We start from the raw sequence: 26,119 nt of genomic DNA on the forward strand, positions 1-26,119 counted from the left end.
TTTTCCTGTATTTAAGTTCTCAAAATATCCATATTCAGGTCAGATTGTCAAAACGTATCAGCTAGCGCTGCACGCTTGCATTTTGATTGGTGAGTTATGCATATCTTAATATTAATTCTATTGAAACCCCCATTAAAATCCCCATTTCATGACAGTTTATAAAAAATTTCGGCTCGCGATTAGCGCTCTCATTGATGGTTGAAAATATATTAACTCATGCATCGTATTCATAATTAAAAGTGCTTTAATATTTCATTTTTCAGGCCATTATAATAACAGATTTCGCGCTCTCATTGGGGCTTATTAGATTAATGAATAAGAATGGATAATATTCGTTCAGAATGGAATATCGGCAAGTTTCATCTCGCACTTAGGAAGAGAAATAGGAAGATAGTCATCATTTTCATTATTATGACATGATGTTCTTAGAATGCGCGTCCCGCGCCTATGTCAAAACTCAAAGTAATAATAGTGGAACATATCAGCTCTTTTTTAACTGTGATTCATATCCACCTCACAAGTTCCTACAAAGTGCTTCAAGTAGTTTAGATTGACCCTTTTTCTGATCGGAATATCAAATATTTAAAGCTCGCGCTTCGCGCTCGCTTTATTGATTTTCATGATAAAAAGGTATTTAGAATGTCCAGATTCTAGGTCGAAATCTGAAATACACGCGCACAAGTTAATTCAGATAAACAGCTTGTTCTCTATTTAAATCATTATCCATTTTCAGATCACAATATAAAAAATTTCTGCTCGCGCTTTGCGCTCGCATCATTAAAGGAGAATGAAACCCTTGAAACTAGCTGAATCCATATCAAAGAGAAAAATCAAAGAAACATATTGTTGAAAGTTTGAGGAAGATTGAATGAATAATAAGAAAGTTATGAGCATTTGAATATTGAGATCACTAGTGCCATGTAGATCCTCCCATCGGCAATGCGACCAAGATCTGTGATATCACACACGTACAACTCCTTCATTACTTTAGTACTTATTTCACTTATATTCTCACTTTTATAGAGTCTATCACAAGGTTCGGTGCTTTCTTTATGGGATGACAAGTACAGAGGTTTCACAACATTATATCATTGATGAATCGTTTGTCATATGATTAGAATGAGCAAAAAGAGATGTTTTGGGGTATATTTTCAGTGTCCGAATGGGAGAGTTGTACGTGTGTGACATCACAGATCTTGGTCGCATTGCCAATGGGAGGATCTCCATAGCATTAGTGATCTCGACATTCAAATGCTCATAACTCTTTTATTGCAAGTCCTATTTTACTCAAAGTTTTGTTGATCTTATTCTTTGATTTTTCTGCTTTCACAAAAGCTAACTTGCTCCAAGAGTTTCATTCTCCTTTAATGTAGAAAGATTTCCAATTACCCATCCTTTTCATGATTTACAAAACATGAATAGAGTGTCCCATTTTTAGGTGTAAATCTCGAATTTATTTAGTTGGATACACATCTCGTTCAAGATCACAAACATTGCCCAGAATGTTAAACTTTCAGGACAAAATACCTGAAATAAAAAATAGCTTGCGCTTCGCGCTCGCACTATTTAAATGAAGCTTATGATATTATTGTTTATTTATGTTGATTTATAAGAATAAAGCTTAGAAGTGACTATTAGGACTACCCCTTCAAAGAAACAAATAAAAATCAACTTCGAGCGGCCGTCCGGGGAAAATGTGGCTGAAAAAAATCCGCCCCCCTATTGGCAAAGAATGGTCCCCCCCCCCCGGATCCGCCCCTGAGTACGTGTAGTTAAGACTCCCTTCTCACGCCTTGTCGGCAGTTCACAAGGATGCCATTTTCACCCTTTTTCATTGACCAACTCGTTCTCGCGGATTTACTGAGACGAGCTTTCTTGCAAGTGCCCTATCTTGTATCAGTCTCCCTTTTTATTCAAGAAAAGTGCCCCACACGAACGTGTTCTGTGTCCCTTTCACATGAGATGGAAAATTTACGTGTTAACGAGAGCTTCTTTAAAACAAGAAAACAATAATCTCATTTTTATATGTTACTTCAAAATTTGTAAAGGTAATCTTACGTGTTTCACGTGTCATATGAGTGGGGTAGATAAGCAGAGGCGTACAGATGGGGGGCTCTTGCCCCCTCCCAAAATTTTTCACGACCAAGAAAAAAAAAGGGAAAAGGAAAGAGAGAAGGGTGAAATATGATATTATTTTCTGAATATTAGTTGTCAAAATCTATCACAAATTGGATTTTTGCTTTGAATTTATCGAATTTTTTGCTCGCTCGCCCGCAACTTCTTATAAATTTACATGATACGACATATCTAGACCCTCAAAAGTTTTGGCCAATTACGCCACTGTAGATAAGTTATTTTTCTTTGTTTTAAGATAGTGCCTTAAAAAAAAAAAGGTCAAATTTTTCCCTGTGCCCCCCCCCCCCCTACACTTTCAACCAACTTCACTCCGCCGCGCCTGGAATTAAAGTCACGACATATCTCCTCGAGCGAACATACAGAGAAACATGTGTAAATCACTAGTATGGAAATACGAATATGAGAACCATCAGAATTTCATTATGCCCAACTGCCCCAGTCCTGTACTCTAGCGGTGAGACTTCTCCATCAGGGGCGGATCCAGGATTTTCCAAGGGGGGGGGGGCACACTTGTGTTTTAACGGCATCTTTACATTACAAATTTGAATTGTGCCTCTCAGAGGGAAGGGGCACGGGTCGGCTGCCCCCCTCCCTGGATCCGGCAGTGTTCTCCATGATCTAAATATCTAATCTAACAACTCGTCGGATTTACCTGGTCGCATCAGTATGGAATAAAAACAATCGGCGCTTAATGACGCATCAATCGAGAACCATCTTTTATATGTCTGTGATAACACTTATTGTCATGACGCAATGAAAATTAAAAAAATAATCGTGATAATGCTAAGACTTTCTCTTTTAGTAATTTAATATACATATTACAATGCAATAGGAAGACAACATACAATTTCAGAATGGATAACACAACTTGAATATATCAATGATAATCGTCATAAGCAAGCACTGACATAAACACATGATTATAATTACAGATTAAAGAAATATATATACATGTATATATCATAAGAGGATTAAAATAAACAGAAAAAATATGCGTATTTACACCAGCATTAAGCAAATACAACCATAGCCTATATTTTCACAAAATAATTACATTTTGATAATACAGTTACTTCTTTAAAAGTTTGAACTATTAAAAAAATCAATTTTCATAATCCATGCCTATATGCTCTGAAAAAGACAGGTCAAAATAAGAAATCCTAATACATATTTTCAAATTTTAAGGCCAATACCGACTGCTCTTGTCTGAGCAAAAAACAAAACAAAAACGTATAAATAGCAGTGAAAATCGGAATCGGCCAGATTATTAGTGAACATGGACCAATTAAAAGTTAAAAAGATTGCTTTGGACGCCAAACACATAGCTCTTCACAAATGCATGTGATTTTTTGTCCATTCTACTTTGTAGAATTCAGAACCAAGTAAAAGATAATACAGACAGCATAGGAAACAAAATAGTACTACATTACTTTACTCCATAAAATAGGTGAAAGATTTATCAAACAACGATTTTCTTTATAACAAAAAATTTAGATATGGATAATGAAACATTTTTTTGATATAAATATTACCAAAGCAAGAACATGATAGCTCTCTCATTGGTTTGACCTGTTATTTCATGTAGTTCACGTGACACGCGACAAAGAAATGGCAAGATATCGCACTTTAGGTAGCTTACACTGCAAAAACTCCGGCGTTCATTTAACACCAGCCCGGAATCTATATGTCCACACGAGAGAAGTGTTAAACAACATCAGTTTCGTTTTGGTTAACACCAGAAAGGTATTTATACAACACCAATTAGTATTAAAACTGCATTGGTTTGATTGGTGTGGACATATATAGATTCCGGGCTGGTGTTAAATCAACACCGGAGTTTTTGCAGTGTAGATAAAAAAAAAAATGAAGACCAAGAGAGCATCACAAGAGAAAAGAAAAAAGGAAAAAGACGCAAACAGAAAAGAGGATTAGGTGAAGTTTTGAGGTAACCTGTGAATGTGTAGGTGTAAATAAAAATGAGTATGTTGGGAAAACGATAAATGTTGTTAGAGTTAGATACGCTAGCACAGGGTTGTTGAACTACCGCCTGTCGAAAAAATGATTAAACCGTCGGATCAAGAAGGGCTGTTACATTTGCTTTAGTCCTTGAGTTCCCCCATTCAGCAAACACTTTTATCGGTAAATGATCATAATGATCGTGATTTTTGCGCAATACGACTTTGCAAGCTCTCTGCACCGACAGGACGACGAACTGGGCTTACAAGAGCCACGTTTCAGGTACAAAAAATTAAGGTCATATAAAAATGTAATTTTCGCTCGCGCTTCGCGCTCGATAACATGCGGCTTAAATATTCCGTTCTCACGTCAAATATGCACAAATTAAGTCTGCTCTGGATTCGATGTTTTTCATTTTGTTTCAGCGAGATAGGAATCCTATTTTCATATCACATACAGCTGAATAGTGCAGCTTAATATATACATTAAAAAAAACTTAGCTCGCGCTACGCAGTAGCATTATTTGGTTAGTGAAACACGTATTCTCTTCATGAATTCCCATAAACTGTCCTTGAAAATAATGACCACATTTCAGGTCAGGACAGTATTTTGGTATTGTTTAGTTTAAATCTCATCCTATTTCATAATTACAAAAAGTGCTTATTGAATGTCCCGTTTGTATATCGATATCGCTCGCTCTCGCAAAATATATAGGCCTACCTACGCAAAACAAAGTTTTAAGGGGTAGTGTACGGTCGGTCTATTGCAAATCTTTCGGTTCAAACTACTTTACTCAAATTATAACCAATTCTCATGACATTTAGAATGCAAATTGGTCTCGGGGTAAAGACGTGCAAGGCACAGTTTTTGCATGTGTCGGAAATTGTGTTGCCATGCAGGGTAGCAACATATTACAACAATTAATGTGTAAATATCTTGCGGATTAAAAACATAACAACTCATTTTATGAACTCATATGCTCATCATAAAATTTGGTCCACATGGGTGTTGAGCTATAAAGATTAACCGCATACTATGACCAAATACCCAGCTTGGTGCGACGGGTTTAAACTTTAAAAGTATTATTGATAGTTATTTGAAGAGGAGAGGTTTCTATGATTCCGTGGTAATAGACAATTAACTTTGTATTGAAATAAATCACATCAAGATTCATTTTAACATTTCAATATGCCTGGAACATTGCAGGCCTAATTGAGGTACAAAGTACTTGAACTTATTTAATGTAGTTCCATCCAACCAAACAGGCTGACTGCATGGATGTATGTTTTTTCTTTCACTGAAAGAAAACCCTTTCAGCACCGAAACCTTCAATAACAGTCAGATGAGTTTGATGATTTCTCCCGTTTTCTTTGGTATATGCGCGTGTAAAGCTAATGGTCTTGGTAGACTTCCTACACAACAAAAACTGAGGTGTTGACTGGTGTACATAGACACCGTACAGGACCACACCAGTCATTTTACACTGAAGGTGATTTCGTGGTGTAATTTCAATATCCAATGTATTAAAACTCTCATTTCTGTTAAACTAACACACTTTGGTGTTATTTTCAAACGCTAGGGTGCACTTTCATCACCTTTTGGTGTGGTCTACTATAGACACCAACTGATGTCAGTGTTGACACCTCAGTTTTTAAAATGTATATAAGCCCCCCATCAATCAGCATTCTCTGACGAGGTGATGCACGTCGATATCATCGTCATCTACGGGATTCAGCGTCGATGATCTTCATGATGAAATCGTCGAAGTAGCTGGATACACGAGAGTATACGCCCGGAGCAGGGGCACCTGGATTCCAGCAGCCGTAACCAAAGCTGGTCACCCCAACAACAGACCAGGCATTACTAATACTGTCATGGCACACCAATGGACCGCCGCTGTCACCCTGTAAATGCAATAAGGCAAGGTTACATTTTACTGATTTCTTTCTTATGCTTCGGTCACAAATCCCTTTACGAACGCCGTACGAACGATTTCATACCGTTCATTGACATGCTATTTATAAAAAAAATCGTTCTTACGGCGTTCGGAAAGGCATTTTGTGACCATAGCATTAACTCCTCATTGATTTCCCCAAAACTGCATCAAGAAATAGCAATTAAGCTACAAAGTCTGACGTTCGTAAATCGAGATTCGTAGATGGGTCATATATTCTTACGACCTTCTTAAGAACAACTTACAAACTTCATGAGAAGTGAAATGAGATCGGTACCGTTATACACTGGCCCTAGAGTTCGTATGCTTTTTTTGTGGTAAGAACGCATTGAGTTTTTCTTTCGTCATAATTATGATCATCTTAAGATTTCTGTTGCCGCGAGATGGACAGAGGTGCAATTCACGGCATTCTTAAGTCATTCGTAAAAAGAAGTTGACTTTGCAGTTGCAAAATACCTATACCCCCGAGTCCCTTACGAACGCCTTAAAAACACAAAGACTTTCGTAAGAGCGTCGTAAGAAGAATGTCCTAACAGCAACATAGCGGATTCAACAAATGGATGAATGTCGGATAGATTTTTTTTATTTAAAAAAATGGCGTAAAAGGGGGGCTTAGGGCCATGGAAACCCAAAATTTTCACAATCAAGGGAAGGAAAAAGGAGAAAAAGAAAAGGAGAGGAAAAAGTTGGGGAATATATACTATTTTCTGAATAATACTGATGAGTCAAAATCTATCACAAAATTTTGTACTAAAAAGGTCTTTGCCCCATACGCTCTGTCTGCCCTCTTTAAAATGTTTGTCTCATTAGGCAACACGTTGTTGTTAAGATAATACTCCTAAAATTCTTATATCAGATTATGCGTGTGAGTGTTTTCAGACGAGGTCGATCGACTCCCTTTTCAGAAAGTGTTGCAAACAAACTTGATTTTCGAACAAGGGCACATTTTGCATTTGGAATCTTTATTTCTTTTTTTCGATCTTCTTTTTGCAACATCTAATATAATTATGATCGTGTTTGTATAGGGGATAGGCGTTTTAATATAACCATCAAAAAGATAATGCTCAGACTTGAAGCCGTGACACCGAATGAATCGGTTAATATTTTCGTGCTCTTAGTTAAATTGCAAGCTCATGGTGCAGTCTTGCATGGTTATATTAAGATATAACTTTTTTTTCTTAGTTCTACAAACTCTCCGGACATCAATTTCCTTCAGCAAGAAACTTATCAATATTGTGCTGCACAGCCCAGGTGGATGTTTCATAAAGCTGTTCTTAAGTTAAGAGCGACTTTAAGAACGACTGGTGATCCTTTTTTGTGGTAAATGGTATTGAATTGGCGATTGTTTAGTGCGTACAAGAAGGGTTCACCAGTCGTTCTTAAAGTCGCTCTTAACTTCAGAACAGCTTTATGAAACGCGGCCCTGATGAGGTAAATGGGCACCTATCTACCAGAAATGCATTCCTTGAAACGCAGTGCGCGTAACGGCTGCTCTGCTAAAGGTGACCCGACAATTGCTCCGCCGACATCTGCTCCGCCGACAATTGCTACGCAAAATAAGACAGTTGCTCCGCCGACAATTGCTCCGGACAATTGCTCCGCCGACAGTTGCTCCGTCGACACTTGCTCCGCCGATATGTGCTCCGTCGACACTTGCTCCGCCGATATTTGCTCCGCCGATATTTGCTCCGCCGACATGTGCTCCGCCGACATCTGCTCCGCCGAAAATTGCTCCGCCGACAATTGCTCCGCCGATAGTTGCTCCGCCGACATCTGCTCCGATTATACGACAATTGCTCCGCGACAATTGCTCCGCCGATATTTGCTCCGCCGAAAATTGCTCCGATTATACGACAATTGCTCCGCGACAATTGCTCCGCCGATATTTGCTCCGCCGAAAATTGCTCCGATTATACGACAATTGCTCCGCCGATATTTGCTCCGCCGACATCTGCTCCGATTATACGACAATTGCATGAACATCTTATTTCTCCAAGTTGGTCTATGTTAAATGATAAGAAATTCATCCTGATACAAATTGTTTTGTCGTTGTTTTGTTCTTGTTATTCGTTAATGTTTTATTTATTTTATTCTCCCCCTATCATCACAGCTTTCTGCTTAAAAAACAAAACAAATTGTTCTCCCTGCCGCTGCCACTTGACAAATTGTAACGGAGAAGGGGAATGACACACTCCCCATTGAAATTGTGAATCTGGATTTTTGTTCATATATTATTATCATTGGTTTCACTCTGGTCTTGAGCGGGGAGAGAATTGGGGGGGGGGGGTGCTGGACACAATATCTCTTCTGCTTTCCAGCAACTTATACACCATACATTCGCGCGGGCTCTCTCTCTCTCTCTTTCTCGTTTTGTTCTTTCACGTTGTTTATTTTTATTGGTGACCGCTTGATTTATTGTATATTTATCAGTATTATAATTATTAATATTTGTATCAATAATTTTTATTTACGTCTTCGGCCTTATCTACCCTTGCACTTTTTTTCCTTCAATTTGTTTCAAACGAAAGTATGATCATCACTGGCGTACAGATGGTGGAGGGGCGTGCTAGGGGTCACGGATCCCCCCATTCTCCCTACCAATGAAAAAAAAAAGAATAAAGGAAAGGAAAATAAATGTCATCCTTGTCTCGCCCCCTCCATTTTTTGTTGTTGGCTCATTACGCTACTGGTGAGTTACTATAAAACTAGACTTCGGTTGTATTTTTGTTCTATTCTGTGCAAAGCGACAATATAAATATATTATAATAAATGAATATATGTATGTATCTCTCTCATTACGTCTAAACAAATAATGTCATTTTTAAAAGACAATAATATATATACCAGCAATAATATAGTTACAAATTCATGAAACCCAATACGCATCTCACTGAATTTATAATGCGAGCACAAAGCACGAGCTGTTATTGACATGGAAAGGGGACATTTATACGCCTTTTTTAACCCTTGAAGCATATCTCGGGGGGGGGGGATATCTCGTAAAAGAAATGAGAGCACGATGCGTTAATTTAATATTTTGGATATATTTACCAGAGTTACAATTCTATATATTTCTTTTTCTTTGTGTTATTTCTTTCGACAAACTGTAATTGAAGTATTGAAGAGTATATAGGCTGTTATGCCTGCTGATCATGATAGAATGTGGATTATTTTGCTGATTCATTAGATCTTAACATGTGTTCTTTAAATTGGGTAATTTGGGTACATGTTAGAAACACAGGCATTGTGCATTCAGATGCACATTGTGAAAATGAGATTCAGTATTCCTTGCAGCTAAGAAAGGTTTTGAAAATGACACTACTCTCAATTACATGTATACTGTATCCATAGTTGCGAGTGTGTGAAAATGAAGGTGTTTGCAGTCATTAAAGTGTAGTTTTGGTTGGAAAACGTTAATAAAACTGTCGAGAACGTACAGTCTTCATGATTTCATTTATCTCATGTTCTGATCAGTAAATCAAATAAAAAATTATAATGACAAGAACTTGTTAAGTTTATCCTTCTATTTCAATCCCATGAATAAACAGAAATCGCGATATTCAGAAATAATAAGTCATACACCACCATTTTTCCTCAAGCTCTTACTCACTCCCCCTCTTTCTCTCTCTCTCTCTCTCTTTCCCACCATAACCCTTTTCACAATCATTTTTGTTTGATTTCCGCATAAGCAAAACGACGAGGACAATGATAATGATGGTGATGATAAAGATGCTGATAATGCTGCTGATGATGATAATGGTGGTACAATTATAATGATAATAAGTACATGAACACACGTTTTCTTCTCATATAGTTCATTCTTGGAAAATACATAGGCGGCCATATACACATGAAGGTATATCATTTATAGAAGAAAATCTTGTTTGATTGATTTTTTTTTTTTTGAAACTACGTGTAAAATGATATCCCCCATCAACAACAAATTGTTACTTACATTATAACATCATAATGAATATAATTCGACTATTGGCGGACCATATTTAGATTTAGATTAAGATTTATTCATTTTCCGTTCACAAAGCACAACAAAATCAAAGTAACAATACATAGTCAAATTTAAAGTACAATATCAATCGGTATAATGCATAAGAATTAGAACGTATAAACAATGAGAACTAATGCGAACTAAAGTAACCTTGACTAATAACTATATAAAACAGAACATATGGATTTTATTTTTGGATTATTAAAAAAATATTAATTATCCTTTTTCTATCAGTGAAGAAAACAATCATGATCAACATAAAACAAAACAGCAACTCACTATTATATACAGTATTATCATAATCTAAAAACCTACGGTGTGTATATGACATGATGTGGATGTGGAGACCAGACTGAGAGCACTGTGTGTACGAGAGGATATGGAAACCAGAGTGGAGGGGTGTGCCGAGAAGGTGACACGACATGTAGCCTTTCACAAGTTGGTATTTTCTTGAATATTAATTTTTACTTACTGAATGTCTTGGTCATGTTTGTATGGCACAAAATGTGCCGACAGTAAACATTTAGCGTGACTAAAGTACAGGTTTTCGACAAAATAAGGTGGGGTATACCGTTGAATTTCACCTGGAGCAAATGTCTCCACTTCGGAGCATATTTCGCCAGTCTGAGCGATTTTGACGCTAAGAATGGGGTATGTCTAATTTGTTTCTACTGTTATAACATGGAGCTATATGGTTATAATAGTTACATGAAAACGCGTTTTTTTTTCTTCATTTTAACCGCCAGGCACGTGATAAAACTTACACAAATGCTCCCCCCCCCCCAACCGCGTAGCCAGGATTTTATTTTGGAGGGGGCGGTACATGCACGCGAAGCGTGCCAACACTTACAGAGCGCGCTCCCTAGGGGGTGGGTGCAGGGAGGGGGAGTTTTCCCCTCCCGCGCGAAGCGCGAAGCTTTCGGTGTTTCATGAATTAAAATGAAAAGGAGCCGTCTCTCTTGTCTCTAGTACCTATATCAGCTAGCTCCAATTCAGTTGACTATATTTAGATTTTGAACCTTTTTTTTCAAAAGTGATTGTGAACGCACAAAAAAGGGATAAAATGGAAGAAATTAAAATAATAATTACCCCGCGCGAGGCGCGGAAGCTAAAGCATTTTATCAAGTTTTTTTCCAAATAAAAAAGGGTCCCAAGATAAGGGTTCTCTAAGTTAAAATGAATGCGTCCCTTAGAAAGATCAGATTTGATTACAAACAATTATATCTTTAACTCGCAAAACAGAGGAGGAGAAGGGTATATGCCGGGAGGAAGATAATCCTCCCCGCCCTGAGCAATGAAACTGAAATTTCAAAGGGCGGACGTTTCATCAAATGCAAATATCTCTAATACCTCATCGGCTCTAATTCAATTGATTTTCTAAGATTATTGAACTTCATTACGAGGAAAATAGTGCGCAAAAAGTTGAAACTTCTGTGATATATTTAAATTATATAAAAAAAGATGATTTCTTTGACTATTATCCTGAAGCGCTTCATTTTGAATGATAAAGAAACTTAGGTGTCATTAAATATTTCAAACTGAGGGCGCAAAACAGGACAGGAGATGAATGTGCAGGGAAATGAAGTTTAATAGAATTTGATAAAAAAATATTGTACTTTTTTTATTTGATACGACACGAATTGTATACTTTCCTCTTTTTAAATAAGTACCTGTTTGCCCCCAAATTATGGTTGTTTAGTAATGAGCTGAAAAGCGGGAGAAGTTGCCTATATGGAGGTGACGGCAGAAATTGATATAAAGATGTTACCCGCCCGGAGTCGACCCGACCAGAAGTTGCCCGATCAATAAAAAAAAAGATAACTTCATATACTTCAGACTAACCTTACTCTAATTCCATGGAGCTATAAAACATGTCTAATTCCATGCCCTAATGTATACATTTGAACTTTAACTGGCAAAAAACACACATAGCTGAGGTGTAAAAACAGGGTTAGAGAAAGGGTGAGGGGATACAAAGGAGAACAGCCTGCAATATTGTCATCTAACCGCGCGCAGCGCGGAAGCAAAATTCATATAAATTTAGAGCAAGAGTGAAAGAGTTTCTCTTTTGAGAAAAAATTAAGAATAAAAAGAAAAACCCACAAAGCTACCTTTCTTCCCTTTCCTCCCTTCGCTTTTCCTTTTCTCCTCTCTTTTTTCCCTTCTTTTTTTTCTTTTTGGGGACGTTTTTTTTTTTTTTTTTTTTTTTGGGGGGGGGGTGACCGCCCCCACCGCCCCCCCTGGCTACGCGCCTGCCCCCCCCACCATGAATAAGCATTAAGAATATCTATCCCTCCTTTGCGCTTACCCCTTTTTTTCTATTTATTTCTATATGCATGTATCAGGGGCCGCGGAGCCGGGGGGCTTTAGCCCCCCAATTTTCCAAAAACGTAAGAATGACCATATGATTGTGATTTTTAGCATGGACAGCCCCCACTTTTGACTCAGCCCTCACTTTGAAAACCGTTCCGCGGCCCCTGTGTATATGACATTTAATATATCATGCAAGCATAGTTTAAGTTTACTTTGTAAATTCATGGAGCTATGCTCCATGGTAAATTGACGCCTTCAGCCTGTGCTAAAATTGTTATGCGTATGAAAGTACGAATAACAAAATGAATAAATAATTGTCGCATTATTTTACGGCCGAGCAGATGTCGGCGGAGCAATTGTCGCGGACCAATTGTCGTATAATCGGAGCAATTTTCGGCGGAGCAAATATCGGCGGAGCAATTGTCGTATAATCGGAGCAGATGTCGGCGGAGCAATTGTCGGCGGAGCAATTTACGGCGGAGCAGATGTCGGCGGAGCAGATGTCGGCGGAGCAAATATCGGCGGAGCAAATATCGGCGGAGCAAGTGTCGACGGAGCACATATCGGCGGAGCAAGTGTCGACGGAGCAACTGTCGGCGGAGCAACTGTCCGGAGCAATTGTCGGCGGAGCAGTTGTCGTATTTTGCGTAGCAATTTTCGGCGGAGCAAATGTCGGCGGAGCAATTGTCATGGAACCCTGCTAAAGCCAGAATATGCTGCATTTATTGTAGAGCGCTTAGAGACTTTTGATAAAGTAAGTGTTAAGAGTAAGCATGCATTATTATGATTTTATTATTATTATCATTATCATTATTATTATTGTCATTATTACTATCATTATTTAACACATGGTTTTCGGAGGGGACGGAGTATTAAATCTTTGGTTGATGAATATTGTTGGGTGGAGTATGGAAGGATATGATTTTTTTTGGGGGAGGGGTGTTATGGTTCTTGTACCTTGCAAGTGTCGACCTCCCAGTCAGGGGAGATGGCGCAGATCATGTCCGACGTCACATGATGTCGGGTTCCATAGTCATCGGAACAATTTTGCCGTGGTACCAGGGGCGTTCGGCCCTCCTGTAAGACCATCGATGCCATGACTGTGGAGAAAATATTTTTTTCATTTATCAGTGAATTGAAAGTCGACAACGGTTCTAATCTTTATTACAATATGCCAATGTTTTAGAATAAGCCTTAACCACGTTAACTGTATACTGTGAAAACTAAATGATGCAAAAAATGTAGTTAAAAATTGATTTTCTTCAGGTTCTACAAGCTGGACTTATCATACTTGTAGAACCAATCTAGGACCACGTCGACTAACTACCCAGCTATTACCCCTACTTACAGACAATCAAGAATCATTAGCACTCACGTGACACAGACGTGGCTCCCCATCCAGTGACGTAACACTTCTCGTAATCGTCGAGTTCGTTTCTGCCTTCGTTTAAACAGGCCGGCGATACCCCACTGCTCTGATACACCGGTGGGTCGAATCGAATGAGGGCGATGTCATCGGCGAAAGTGGACGAGTCGAAATCGGGATGTATGAATGTCTCTAAGCTTTCCCTTGTCACATGATATTCTGAGGGTTCCGAGAGGGACGTGTCTCCCATTGTGACGTAACCTATAGGGCGGCTGGTAATCGTGGAACTGTTGGGGGTGGGGTAAGGTAGCAAAATATTTAAGATGGAAAAAAAAGAAAAAAAAACTTGAACCTTTGATAATATGTTATTTTTTAAGTATCTTATTTCTCATTTCTTTTTTACATTCATGATTATTAAAATATATTAAAATGCTCAGAACAAGAGATGATTATAATACGTGAAAAGTTCTAGCCATATCAATACTCATTAAAGGAGACGGTGACGAGATCTTACGGTAGATCTCGCCATGTCTACATCCTGTAGAAGAGATGACCATTGGAATCTCTCGCAACTAATTTTCCTATACCATGTTTGCGCATGACAAATGTACAAGCATCTTGTCATCTGGGGAGCGGTTTCATCAATATTTGTGTCCGAGAAGTTGTCGGGTCTGACATCTTCCCTTGATTTTTGATTGACTGAGAAGCACAGTTCCTATGGATAAATGTCCGACAAGTCCTTCTCGAATTAAATAAGTCAACATACAAGATGAGATCAGAGATCTCATCAACTGATCATCTCTTCTAAAGGATGTAGACATGACGAAATGCGGGATCTCACCATCTGATCATCACTTCTAATAAAGGATATCTAATTGATGAGAACCGGATCTCATCGTCTGATCGTCTCCTCTAAAGGATGTATACGTGACAAGATCGAGGATTTTATCATTCTAATCATCTCTTATATAAAGGATGTAGACATGACGAGATCCGAGATCTCATCATTCTGATCATCTCTTTTTGAATCCCTTCTTGAATGCACTTACACGCAGTGTCCAGCAGTGAGTAGCCATTGGTCACTGATCAATGTGGCGCCACAGATGTGGTCATCATTCTCGTCTCTCAATGATACCATCCACGGCCATGCCTCGATGGTGGTAGGGCGCCCTCCCGATACCCGCTTGTCAATGCCATCGTGCGGAACTTCTCCCCGACGTCCACAAACGGACGAGGAGGCGTTGGTTTCAGTACTGGAGGTGGTGCCTGTATGGAAGAAAATGAAGTTTGAAAGGAAAACGTTGGACGTGTTGGTAAGACAAAGAATAATTTCGAGGAATCCCAGAGAGTCTCAAGACGTCTCTCCTTAATTGATAGGAATTGCATCTCTGGCCGCCAGAAAGTCGGTACCAAAGTATAGCTCAGAGAAGATTGACAGACAGATGCCATCTTGAGTGTTGGATAATGTCCATGATTAGAGCATCCATTTTACGAACCCCGCCCCCCAAAAAAAAATAAAGGAAAAAAAGAAAGAAATGAGAACGAACAACAACTGTATTTATGAAATAGATAAACCATATTTAAAGCGGGAGACGTTACTTCATAACGACGTAATTTGCATTAGTTACACTATTGTCTCTTGATTTGGGGTTTCATTTAAACACGTAAATACATTGGTACCAATATTAAAAATGCATAGCATTTTTCCGTTTAATGTATGATACAAAAATGGCCTTGTAGATGAAATGTCTTGCTCAAGGGCATGAATGCCTTGCTGGAAATCGACCCCCGGCTTTCCTTTGTGTTGAACATCCTAGATCAATCGATGCACTGCACCTCCTATGGGAGTGGGACTATATGCAATGGGTTTGGATACTTTCGTCAGCTGAGTCCATATTTGGTTTCTACTTTGCGGCGATCAGACAAACGGAGGATATCAATCTTCTTCCGTTGCCATGGTAAAGACTCAAGTGTGATCTTGATTTATCTTGATTTATGCCGTACCTTGTTCTTCAAAACGTGACCTTGACATGATCGGTTAGACAGCGAGTTCTCAACATAGCCATACAAATATAACGTGGATCAGTATAGACCAACATGTTTCTGTTTCTGATTTGATAAAGCCTTTTGCTGAAGTGACTCCCGTTGAAACTCGGCACGGCAGCTCTCCGTCGCATTAACGCCAAGCTGGTTAGCTTAATATATTCATGGTTCTGTACTTCTGTTAGTAACTCCAAGGTACAAACAATTACACATTTTACTTATAAATTAACAGAAAGTTTTCGCGACATATAGAGCGGATTCAAGAACGCAGTAAACGTATTGGAAATTCCCGTCAAATGCGAATGAACAGCTGGGAGGTCTTTGCCGAAAATTGGTGAACCGCGCAGTTTCGTCCTAAGCTTCGATCGAAGCCGACGAAAATTGCAAATATGCCGTTTGTCCGGAGTCCCTGGAGAAACTGCTATATTGATTCACAAAGAATTCTTGGTTGATCTTCGTCATGAATGACATTTGACAATACATTTCTATGTTCTTGAATCTGTTCTGCGTCGCCGTGTGAAAACTCTCTAAGCAGTCATGTAGCTGACCTTAACATAGACGACAAATATTACTCTAGGGCCTTCAAAACATCCGAAGGTGGAAGTTCATTTTATCTATTTATCGCCCATTCTGTCTGTCGGAAATGATTAGCTTTCGTGTCTAGTCCTACTCACTAGTGATACATTCAATGTTAATGTAACGTCAAAATCTTTCTTCATTATTTATCTGGCCCTATCAACTAAAAACTAAAAAACAACATTAAAGTGAGATGACAAGACAATTTTGAATGGCGCATATATTCTTTTTGGAATGAGAGCGCCGTTAAAAACCAACAACAATGTAGCTTCGGTAAAATTGCACATGGCAGAAAAAGAGGACATTAAGTATATATACGATGAGTAATTCTATGAGTAAATGTAAATGTTAATCAGAAAATAATAGTCGTTGGTGAGCAGTTGATGGGTAAACAATACCACTTCAAACTATGTAATGCTTCTAAAAATTTAGGAGTGCCGATTATATTTTAATTCTGGCAAATCAATCTATAGGGCTACTTTTTATTCTACAACTGTTCAGTTCAACATATTAAGTCATTTTTCGTAAAAGAAAATACAGGATTTACCAGAATACATTTTGTATTTAATATTATCATTATATAGATCAGTGGCGTAGTGAGCCCAACATTTAAAGGGTGTTAAATATGGCGTATCGCGTAATATTCATAAAAAGTTTGATATTTTTATTACAAAAATACAAAAGTTTATGATAGATTTTGACATAATATTCGGAAAATAATATCATATTTCACCCTTATCCCTTTCCTCTTTGGGTCGTGAAAATGTGTACGCGCATGATATATTTCTTTTTCAAAAAGTGGTACAGTAAATACCGTTCCAGACGAAGTGGCTTCGACGGGCCTGGGAAAATAAGGTATGGGCCTGAATACTTGCAATGCAGAAAAAAAATAGATAAAATGAATGAAGGGATGGTGACAAATTAGTCTGCAAGCACAGACTGATATTTGACAATTCAACCAATAACAGGTATAGAATGCAGACTAGACTCAACATGCTCAAAAGACACCACTGTAGAGCCAGGCACTGTACATAGTAAATCTAGTCTCACTCCCGGGGGGGGGGGGGGGCACTCAGTATATAATGCATAGTGGGTATGTGCCGCGGAGGGGACTCCCATTTTTACACTCAAATTTCCGTTCCAAGGCATAGCATTTTTGTCTCATTGATAAAAAGAACAAAGAAAGCCGCTCCAAAGCATAGCATTTTCTTCTTATCGAGAAAAAAGAAGAAAGAAATCCGCTCCAAAGCTTCGCATATTTTTCGTTGCGCCGTTCCGATCGCATTGATCTGCTACAATGAGCTGCAATTTTGGTGAAAAGCGGCCGCAGAGCGCTGTCCGACCATCGCCTCTGCGCGAGCGCACCCGGAGGAGGCCGCGCTATACATGTATATAGCTGCATCATGCACGCATGCCCGTTCCATAGGGATGCATATACGCACTCACACGCTGGCGATCCGTTCCAAGGACCCCCGTTTTACAAACATTTGTAGTTCCGAAGGCCCGTTCCGAGGACCCTCCTTTTTACAATAAGCCCGCTCCAAGGCCCCCGTTTTTTGTCTCGCCCGCGGCACACCCCTATCACTTTTTTGGTCGAGAGCCCCCCCCCCCGGGGTCTCACTAATCCAGACTGCATTCTCTTAGCACTCCCTCTGAATAGAGTATGATGACTGCTTGCATGATTAGTGACTCTTGGATGGCTGTAAAGACCAATCCTACATTTACATTTTCTCGGACAGGTGCGGCAGATGAAAATTAGCTGTCAAGTCATTCTGTTGACGTAGTTTTCTAGCTGCCCGCATATCATTACGACGTTTCTTTCGTTGAGTTTAAAATCTTTTTACACTGTGACGTACAGCTGATCTCCATTTCTTTCTATCCTTGGTACAGTCTTCCCATGATTCAGGGTTTATCTGGCGCTGCTTCAGGCTCACTTTGAGATTGTCCTTAAAGCATTTTCTTTGACCTCCTGTTTGACCTCCTTCAGAGCGTTTACCATTTTGAAGCTCTGCATACATAATCTGCTTGGACAGTCTGCTATTTTCCATACGGAGTACATGGCTGGCCCAGCGAAGTCTACTTTGGATAATGAGGGCTTCAATACTATTACACTCACTTTTTCCAGTATACTGTTATTGATTCGTTTGTCAGTCCATCTGATGTTCAGTATCCGACGAAGACATCTCTGATGGTAGTTTTCAAGACTTTTCAGGCTGTAGGTTACCCAGGTTTCCGATCCATACAATAGGTAGGCAAGATCACAGCTTTGTAAACCTTCACTTTTGTTCATGTGAACAGGTTCATATTGTCAAAGACTCTAGTCCTTACACGCTAAAATGCTGAACTGGATGCACTCAACCGCTGATGTATTTCATCATCAATACCTACTTTTGATGAGAGCCATCTCCCAAGGTATGTGAATCTCTCAGCATTGGTCAGTGGCTGTCCATCAAATGTGATGCAAGGTGGACATTGTTGCTCATGTGCGATTCCAGGCTTTTGTTGTTACAAGATCTGTGTTTTCTTGGTGTTCAGTTTGAGTCCAAACGCATAGTAGGCATAACTAAAGGCATCCAGTGCTGCTTGAAGGTCTTCCTCTGAAGAAGCAACTATAGCATTATCATCTGCATATTGGAGTTCATTAACTGTTACATTTGTTGTCTGAGACATACATTTCAGTCGGCGTAGGTTGAAAAGTTGATATCTCACGTTTATCCCTGTTGGTTGTTGTTAAGCAAGCTGCAACACTGCATAGACAAAGAGTGAGACGAGGCTTGCAGCAATGACACATTTCTGCTTTACCCCTGTCTGTACTGCAAAACTTGCTAATGCTTCACCAGCAACTAACACGGAGGCATTCATGTCGTCGTAGAGTAATCTATAACGACCTTGACAAATTTATCAGGACATCCAACATGGAGAAGTATCTTCCATAGTGTCCGACGATCTACCGAATCAAAGGTCTTGGTGAGATCTATGAAGGCCATATAGAGAACTTGATGTTCTCTATACTTCTCTTGTATCTGTCGGATTGAGAATACCATATCTATGGTTCCTTGTCCAGGTCTAAAACCACACAGTGATTCAGGTATAACTTCCTCGGCAACCGTTGGTAGGCGCCGTGACAAAATAATGTCAGGTCAAGCGCTTGCTTGCTACTGGTACCATGTAATCTAGTAAAATCTGTTTCATGATCGAGTCGTCGCGACTAAACCGTCAACCCCACATATACCCAGGTGAGGAGGGTGCGTGAACACCCTGCAGGATTAAAAACAAGACATGTCAAAGGGCGGAGGAGTCGTCATACGGGACCAACGGTCATTCATTGCATTTGTACTAAATCTTCCGATTGTCTAGATTTCCTTGCCATTGGATTCAGATGTGGCACAGCCAAGTTTCTCTTGCAAAAACCAAGGGTCTGTGCCGAGAGACTAATCTGAGATTTTGATGGGCTAGGAACCTGTACTGTTATTGTTAAGAGTATTATAGGCTTTCCATACGGTTAATTGCCTGCCAGTTCGTCTAGTGCCAACTCGTCCACTCACCACATGGTCTACTTTCATTTAGTCTGATGCCATTCCGTCCATCAACATTTCATCTAACAAAATTTGGTCCATTAATAACCATTTGGTCCAGTTATCACTTCGTCTAATCACCATTTCGTCTCATAACCAGTTGGTCTAATATCCATTTTATTTTCATTCATTTTGCACAATACACTTTAGTCCAATTAGATCAAATGGTATATGGACTAAATGGCTACTGGACCAAATGGTTATAAGACGGAATGGCATTAGCACTGGCGTAAATCCGTGCTGATGGGTGGGGGGATGACTGAAATATTTTGGCTTTTTTTTTTGCAATCATGTTTTTAGATATGCAAGGAATTGTCATTGATAATTATGTCCACAGTGGCGTACCGTGGGTCACGGCATTGGGGAGGGGGGCACCAGCAAAATGTTTGAATCACTGAGTGAGCGCGCTCAGTTGCCAGTTATACTGACCCAATAGAGACATTTTTTGGACAATGTAATTAAACGGATATGCATCTCACTGATCAAATAATGCGAGCGCGAAGCGCGAGCTGAATTTTTTTTATATTCACACCTAAAAAGAGACATTATAATAAAAAAGAGACATTATAATCAAATTTGTGTAATCATGATAGGTACCTGGCTCGCTAAACAATACGAGCGCGAAGCGCGAGCTGAAGTTTTCGTATATTTTGACCCCAAAAAGCGAGATTTTGAGGAATATATTTTAGGAATCCATTAAGAGTATGCATATCTCACCATAGTCATCTAATGCGAGTGCCAAGCGCTTGCTGGTTTATAAGAATTACATTTGAACACATGAAACACTTTTTGTAGTCATTGCAATCATGATTATCATGCGCATCTCACTAATCAAATAATGCGAGCGCGAAGCGCGAGCTGAAAATTTAGATAATTTAGACCTGAAGTGGGGCATTCTAAGGTTTCTTTGTAGGAATTAACTAGGACCATACGTATTTCAATATCCAAATGATGCGAGCGCGAATCGCAAGCTGAAAATTTTTCATATTCAGATCAGAAGGGACATTTTAAGGACTGATTTTAGGAATTCATGAAGAGCAGACATATCTCACCAATCCACTAATGCGAACGTAATCACGGACAAGAAATGTTTCATATATACGAAGACCTTAACATGGGCAATCACTTTTTTAGTCATGAAAAAGAAGCATATGTCACTACATAAAACAATGATAACTCAAGTGCTAGGAAATATATTTGGTTTATATTGACTTGAAAACGGGATGTTTCAGTACAACAGGATTATATATCTCATTAACAGACAATGCAAGCACCAGGAACAATGAAGACGTAGGCCCTGGGCAAATTATGTTTCATGAAGTTATGATAAAAATGTTTCTTATGTAATGTAACATAACATAATTATAATATAACATTATAATGAATAATATTTTCTTCTTTCCCACTATACGCTTCTCTTCCTTTCTCCCTCTTTTCTCCTTTTCCCCGTTTTTTTTTTGGTCAGCCGATGCCCCCCCCCCCCCCGTAGTTACGCCACTGTATGTCCATATGGCAAATACCCCTCCAATATTATTATCTTTTTTACCCCATGATGGTTTAATCATAGAGCTATTACCATGGTTTAATGGTTTTATTAGAGATTACATTAAAAAAGAATTGACATTCCATCTTAATCCCTTCCCAAAGACCCCAACATTGATGAATTGGAAGAAACGGGAGTTTCTCTTCAATGTTATAATAAGGACATAAGTATTTCGTTTGGAAATGGTGAACTGGCTCTATATTTGCATTTTAGGATTCAATAATATTGTTTTATTTGTTAAGCGGTATTTCAGGAAGAATTTTCACCAATAAAACAATTATCTCTTGTGATTTTTTTTCAATTTCTTTCGTAAAAAGTGGGGGGGGGGGGATGTTTGTACAGGCCACCCCCCCCTCCTCGAAAAGGGGGGGATATATCCCCCCATCCTCCCCGGGATTTACGCCAGTGGGCATTAGACTAAATGAAAGTAGACCATGTGGTGAGTGGACGAACCGATGGTAGACCAAATGATATTAGACGAGTTGGCAATTGGCATAAGACGAGTAGGAAAATGAAACTTCCATACTCGCATTTGAAATGTTGAATCAAACCAGGCCTTTTTCTTTGCATTGGCGGCGCCAGGGTATTTTGATGGGGGGGGGGGGGGCGACTATGTGACGTCGATTTTTTTTTCTCAATTCCAGAATAAGGGTAAACATACACGACCAAGACCTGTCATTTTCACAGTCCTCTATCTTCTCAGTGCCACTATCTCCCTCTGTTTCTCCCCCCTTTACTATACTTGCGAACCACGGACGCCCTTCTGTCTCTACCTTTGAGAGACCGCCCCCGTGTCTTTCAAAAGAATGTGTAGATACAATAGGTCATAAATTCACATGATGGAACAATGGCCATGTATTCCAGCGGGGAAAATCTGCATTGTATTCGCGAGGAAATGTGGAAGAGGAAGCTTAATATTATTGTGAATTTCGATTGTCTTGATCGACACCATTGTGATAACGATCTGCCTTTTCCGTTTAGAAAGACAAGAAACTAGGTCTTACCTTCCAACCCTGTTGGCTCCTTTGCATATATATGGTGGTCATCTGGCGAATAGAATAAAGAAAGAAGAGAAATGAAAGAAGAAGAGTATACACAAGAGAGAAAGAGACATAGTATTACAAGGCACTGTCTTTGCTGTTTATTTTAATGAGGATTGCATTCTTCAAGCTCATTTGCGCATCAAATCGGTCCCTAATCCGGACCATTGATACAAGTTCAATGCTCCTTCACTTTCCATTTAAAATAAATTAATTGCATATCATGTTTCCTAAAACTCAAAATAGATTGGACTAATTGATATTTTTTAAAATCAAAGAAATAAAACTCCACCGGCAAGTTTCTTTTATGAATGAATTAACCATATTAAGGGACTGTTTTATTCTCCTGAATTTGATGCAAAATCACGTATAGTGCTAATCACTTTACATAAAAACACAAAATGTAATGTGCAATGATCAAATATGAAAATGTATAATTAGTATTACCTTTGAAAACTAAGAAGAGAACAAGAAGAACGACAGTCAATGTTACGAAGGATGAAAATAGCATCCAAGGAATTATTCTTCTGCTGTCATGGCAACAGATGCGGTGTCGATGCGAACCAGGGCGGGATTGGCATTCGACATCCATGGTGACTTTGGGGCGTTCCGAAGGGCAATATTGGTCAGACATTATTGTTTTTATTAACGACTGCTGACGTTTGTGATTATTCCGTTGGTAATGTGTCCCTTGACATCGGCTTGAACATTAAAACCTAGGAAATATAATGTTAATTGAATTACAGATTCGTCATATATTATTGAACTTAATAATTGCTTTAAAAGTTGCATTGCATGTGAGAATAAATAATAATCAACAATGAAGAATGGGAAGAAAAGCACGATGAAAAAAATAAGATAAAAATAAAAAGAGGCTATAAGGGGACGATGAAAAAAGAAAAGAAGAAGATAGTACTATAAGAATAAGAATAAGAATAAGAACAGAGGAAGAAGAAGAAGAAAGAGAATAGAAGAAGAAGAAGACGAAGCAGACGAAAAAGAAGAAGAAAAAGAAGAAGAAGAGGAGAAGGAGGAAGAAGAATAACTAGAGGAGAAAAAGATATGATAAATGGTTGCATGATAAAACATCGGACGGGGGTGACACTTGGTGAATTAACACAATGATAGATTCTCACTTGAATTTAAAAAACAAACAAACAAACAAACAAATACATGAAACAGAAAATTTAAGACACTACACAAGACAATGTCTTAGTAAGAGAATTATCATTGAATTATAAAAAAATATATCATTAAGATTCTAATCGGTCTAAGAGGTCGTTCGGATATCGGCATCTCAAAAGCAAATCACTAATACTCGTGCATATTTCTAAATGGAATCATGTTTTTTATACGCCATTTCTTTCATGATTACCATGTGTGAACTTAAGAGATGATATCATTTCACAAAGCAATCCACACTCAACTTCAAGAAGTCAACCTGGCATCCTTCGACCATGACCGAGTTTGGATATCGCCAGATGGCACCAATGAAATCAAGACGTCATTATCACGAGACACTTCAACTGTTTATCTATTCTTCGTGACCCTAAAATCTACGGATACATTTCCCTGCTCTGTCGGATCGATGTTAAAGTGAATTCAGCGAGTCTTTCAACGGAAAATACAATGGTTTGTCTGTCATGTGTGAACTATATACAAAGGCCTATATATTTTCGCATATGGAAGAGGGTTCGCAGATAGTTTTTAACACTAATATGGCTAAATAGTTATGAATTTGATTTGAATTGACTTCTCCTCATGTCTGTTTTTCACTCTTATTTTCATCAACAAATTATATATCGGAGCATAATATTCATTCTACAAATTCGATAAAAAGTACTCTTTTGAAAGGGATGGGTGACGAATAAAGTGTTAATGAATAGGCCTATATCCGATCAAGATATTTAAGATTTACTGATCTGTTGTAATACATAGAGACTTTTGTTAACTTTGACCAATTTTCAATCGTATTTTATTCACCAACACATTGCTATTTTGACAAATCATTTTAACTAAACATCGTATAAATTTAAGAAATTCCTGAAGGCGATTGCGCCGATAGCGTTCACATTGGTTTGTCATGATCTCACTGGACATGCACGGATGTCAAGAGTGAGATCGGATAACACTGAAAGAGGAAATCAGAATAAAATAATGGCATACATTTATGATAAACCCAAGTATAGCAGGAAATCAGCACTTAAGTCCAGATCAAAACTAACTTGACAACCCCTGATCGATGGCGTATCTACAGTTAGTGCAGGCGGGAGGGGGGGGGGTAATTAGAGTAGGGGCTATCTATATATTTTGTGCGATTCTGATTCTTTTTACTGGGGATTAAAGAGGAAGAAATCAAAATGCACGCAGATGTCATGCGCGTATTCGGGGGGGGGGGGGGTGGGGTGAAAAAGGGGGCGCCAAAAAGAGGAAGAAAAGTTCACAGGGGCACCAAAATTAGGTCTCCCCCTGGGTGTAAAATCCTGTATACGCGCCTAGAAGTGGTTACTAATTAATATCGATAACAGAACAAATGAATTTTATTTTTTTGAATGAAAAGTCGTAATTTGGTATATAAATTTAATAGTTCCAAATAATTTTTATCTTATTGGCGACTGAAGTTGTCTTGTTTCATTTTACTGCAATATTGTTCAAGTCAGTTAATTAATAGATTTTTCATAGCGAAAATACCGGTATGGTTAGTGTATACATCTCTTACACTCCCATTAATTCCTTGAATATCTTGTTGCATTTTGCAACTTCATTGTTGTTGCAAAAATGGAAAACAAGCGGTGAAATTGTTAGCAGACGTGTTTAATCACCGGGCCAGCAATCCTTGAGGCAAAGTCAAGTCAAGTAAGGACTTGGGTATTAAAGAAACAGCATAATGTGATCATCATTCACGCAAAAATTGGGCATAAAATTCGAACAGAGCTTCAAAACCAAGGAACAATACCAGCACCGTGTTCAACGTATTAAACAAGTACACCCAGTCGCACACACACACTCGTACACAATCCGAGATGAGGATGAGATCAGCTGTTTTAAATGCATTACCAAGGAGTTACCAGCACTCACCATGTCACTCACGTCTCCGGGCGATGATCGTATGCACGGTTATCTGTTTAGCTACGTGATGGAAGTGCGAAAAATATCCGCCTCCTCTTGATATAGCCAAGATTCGGTAGTATTAACATCTGAATTATAAGCTTCCTTATGCGGGCTACTTTTTCCCAAATCTTTCGGCAAGCTGGATACTGTACGGTTGTCCTGCTGATACAGTTAGGCAGCACAGAATAAACCCTCATTCATCCTTGTGTGCTTCTCCTCGCCACAGCTGGTACTGGTATCGCGCGCGGGGCGGCTAGGATGAACGAGAAAGGAGGTTGCTTGGTGACCTGGGAGAGCTTGGCTTATCTTCTCCGGTAACAGCTGAGGTCATCTCGGGTCACAGGGCAGGGGTTAGCTGGTACCTGGTACCCTTGACGAAGACATAAGAAATAGACGGGCGGAGTTAAAAATAGATTTGGTGGCGTGACTTGTGTTTACTTCTTCTTCTCGGGAGTGAATGTTGAAAAATAATCTGCAATATCATCTTGTATCTTATGCTG

The 26,119-nt window shown here is 38.9% G+C and overlaps 1 protein-coding gene across 1 annotated transcript; it reads right to left on the reverse strand.

The window, feature by feature from the left end:
• Window positions 1-5,464: 5,464 nt before the first annotated feature.
• Window positions 5,465-25,850, reverse strand: LOC129275534 (serine protease 30-like). Its single transcript, XM_054912116.2, has 7 exons — window positions 25,587-25,850; window positions 22,956-23,224; window positions 22,473-22,514; window positions 14,781-14,997; window positions 13,741-14,018; window positions 13,323-13,465; window positions 5,465-5,996 (listed from the first exon to the last, which is right to left on the reverse strand). Exons 2-7 carry the CDS (start codon window positions 23,140-23,142, stop codon window positions 5,811-5,813), a joined length of 1,053 nt encoding a protein of 350 aa, XP_054768091.2. The 5' UTR covers window positions 23,143-23,224; window positions 25,587-25,850; the 3' UTR covers window positions 5,465-5,810.
• Window positions 25,851-26,119: the final 269 nt, after the last annotated feature.

Source organism: Lytechinus pictus, chromosome 1 (assembly GCF_037042905.1).
Source record: "Lytechinus pictus isolate F3 Inbred chromosome 1, Lp3.0, whole genome shotgun sequence".
NCBI lineage: Eukaryota > Metazoa > Echinodermata > Echinoidea > Temnopleuroida > Toxopneustidae > Lytechinus > Lytechinus pictus.

Coding starts and splice junctions, on each gene's coding strand:
- LOC129275534 (XM_054912116.2), bottom strand. CDS start 23,142: ATGTCTGACCAATATTGCCCTTCGGAACGCCCCAAAGTCACCATGGAT. Junction 14,019..14,780: donor CTCACTGCTGGACACTGCGT/GTAAGTGCATTC, acceptor CACCCCCAACAG/TTCCACGATTACCAGCCGCC. Junction 13,466..13,740: donor GGGAGCCACGTCTGTGTCAC/GTGAGTGCTAAT, acceptor TTTTCTCCACAG/TCATGGCATCGATGGTCTTA.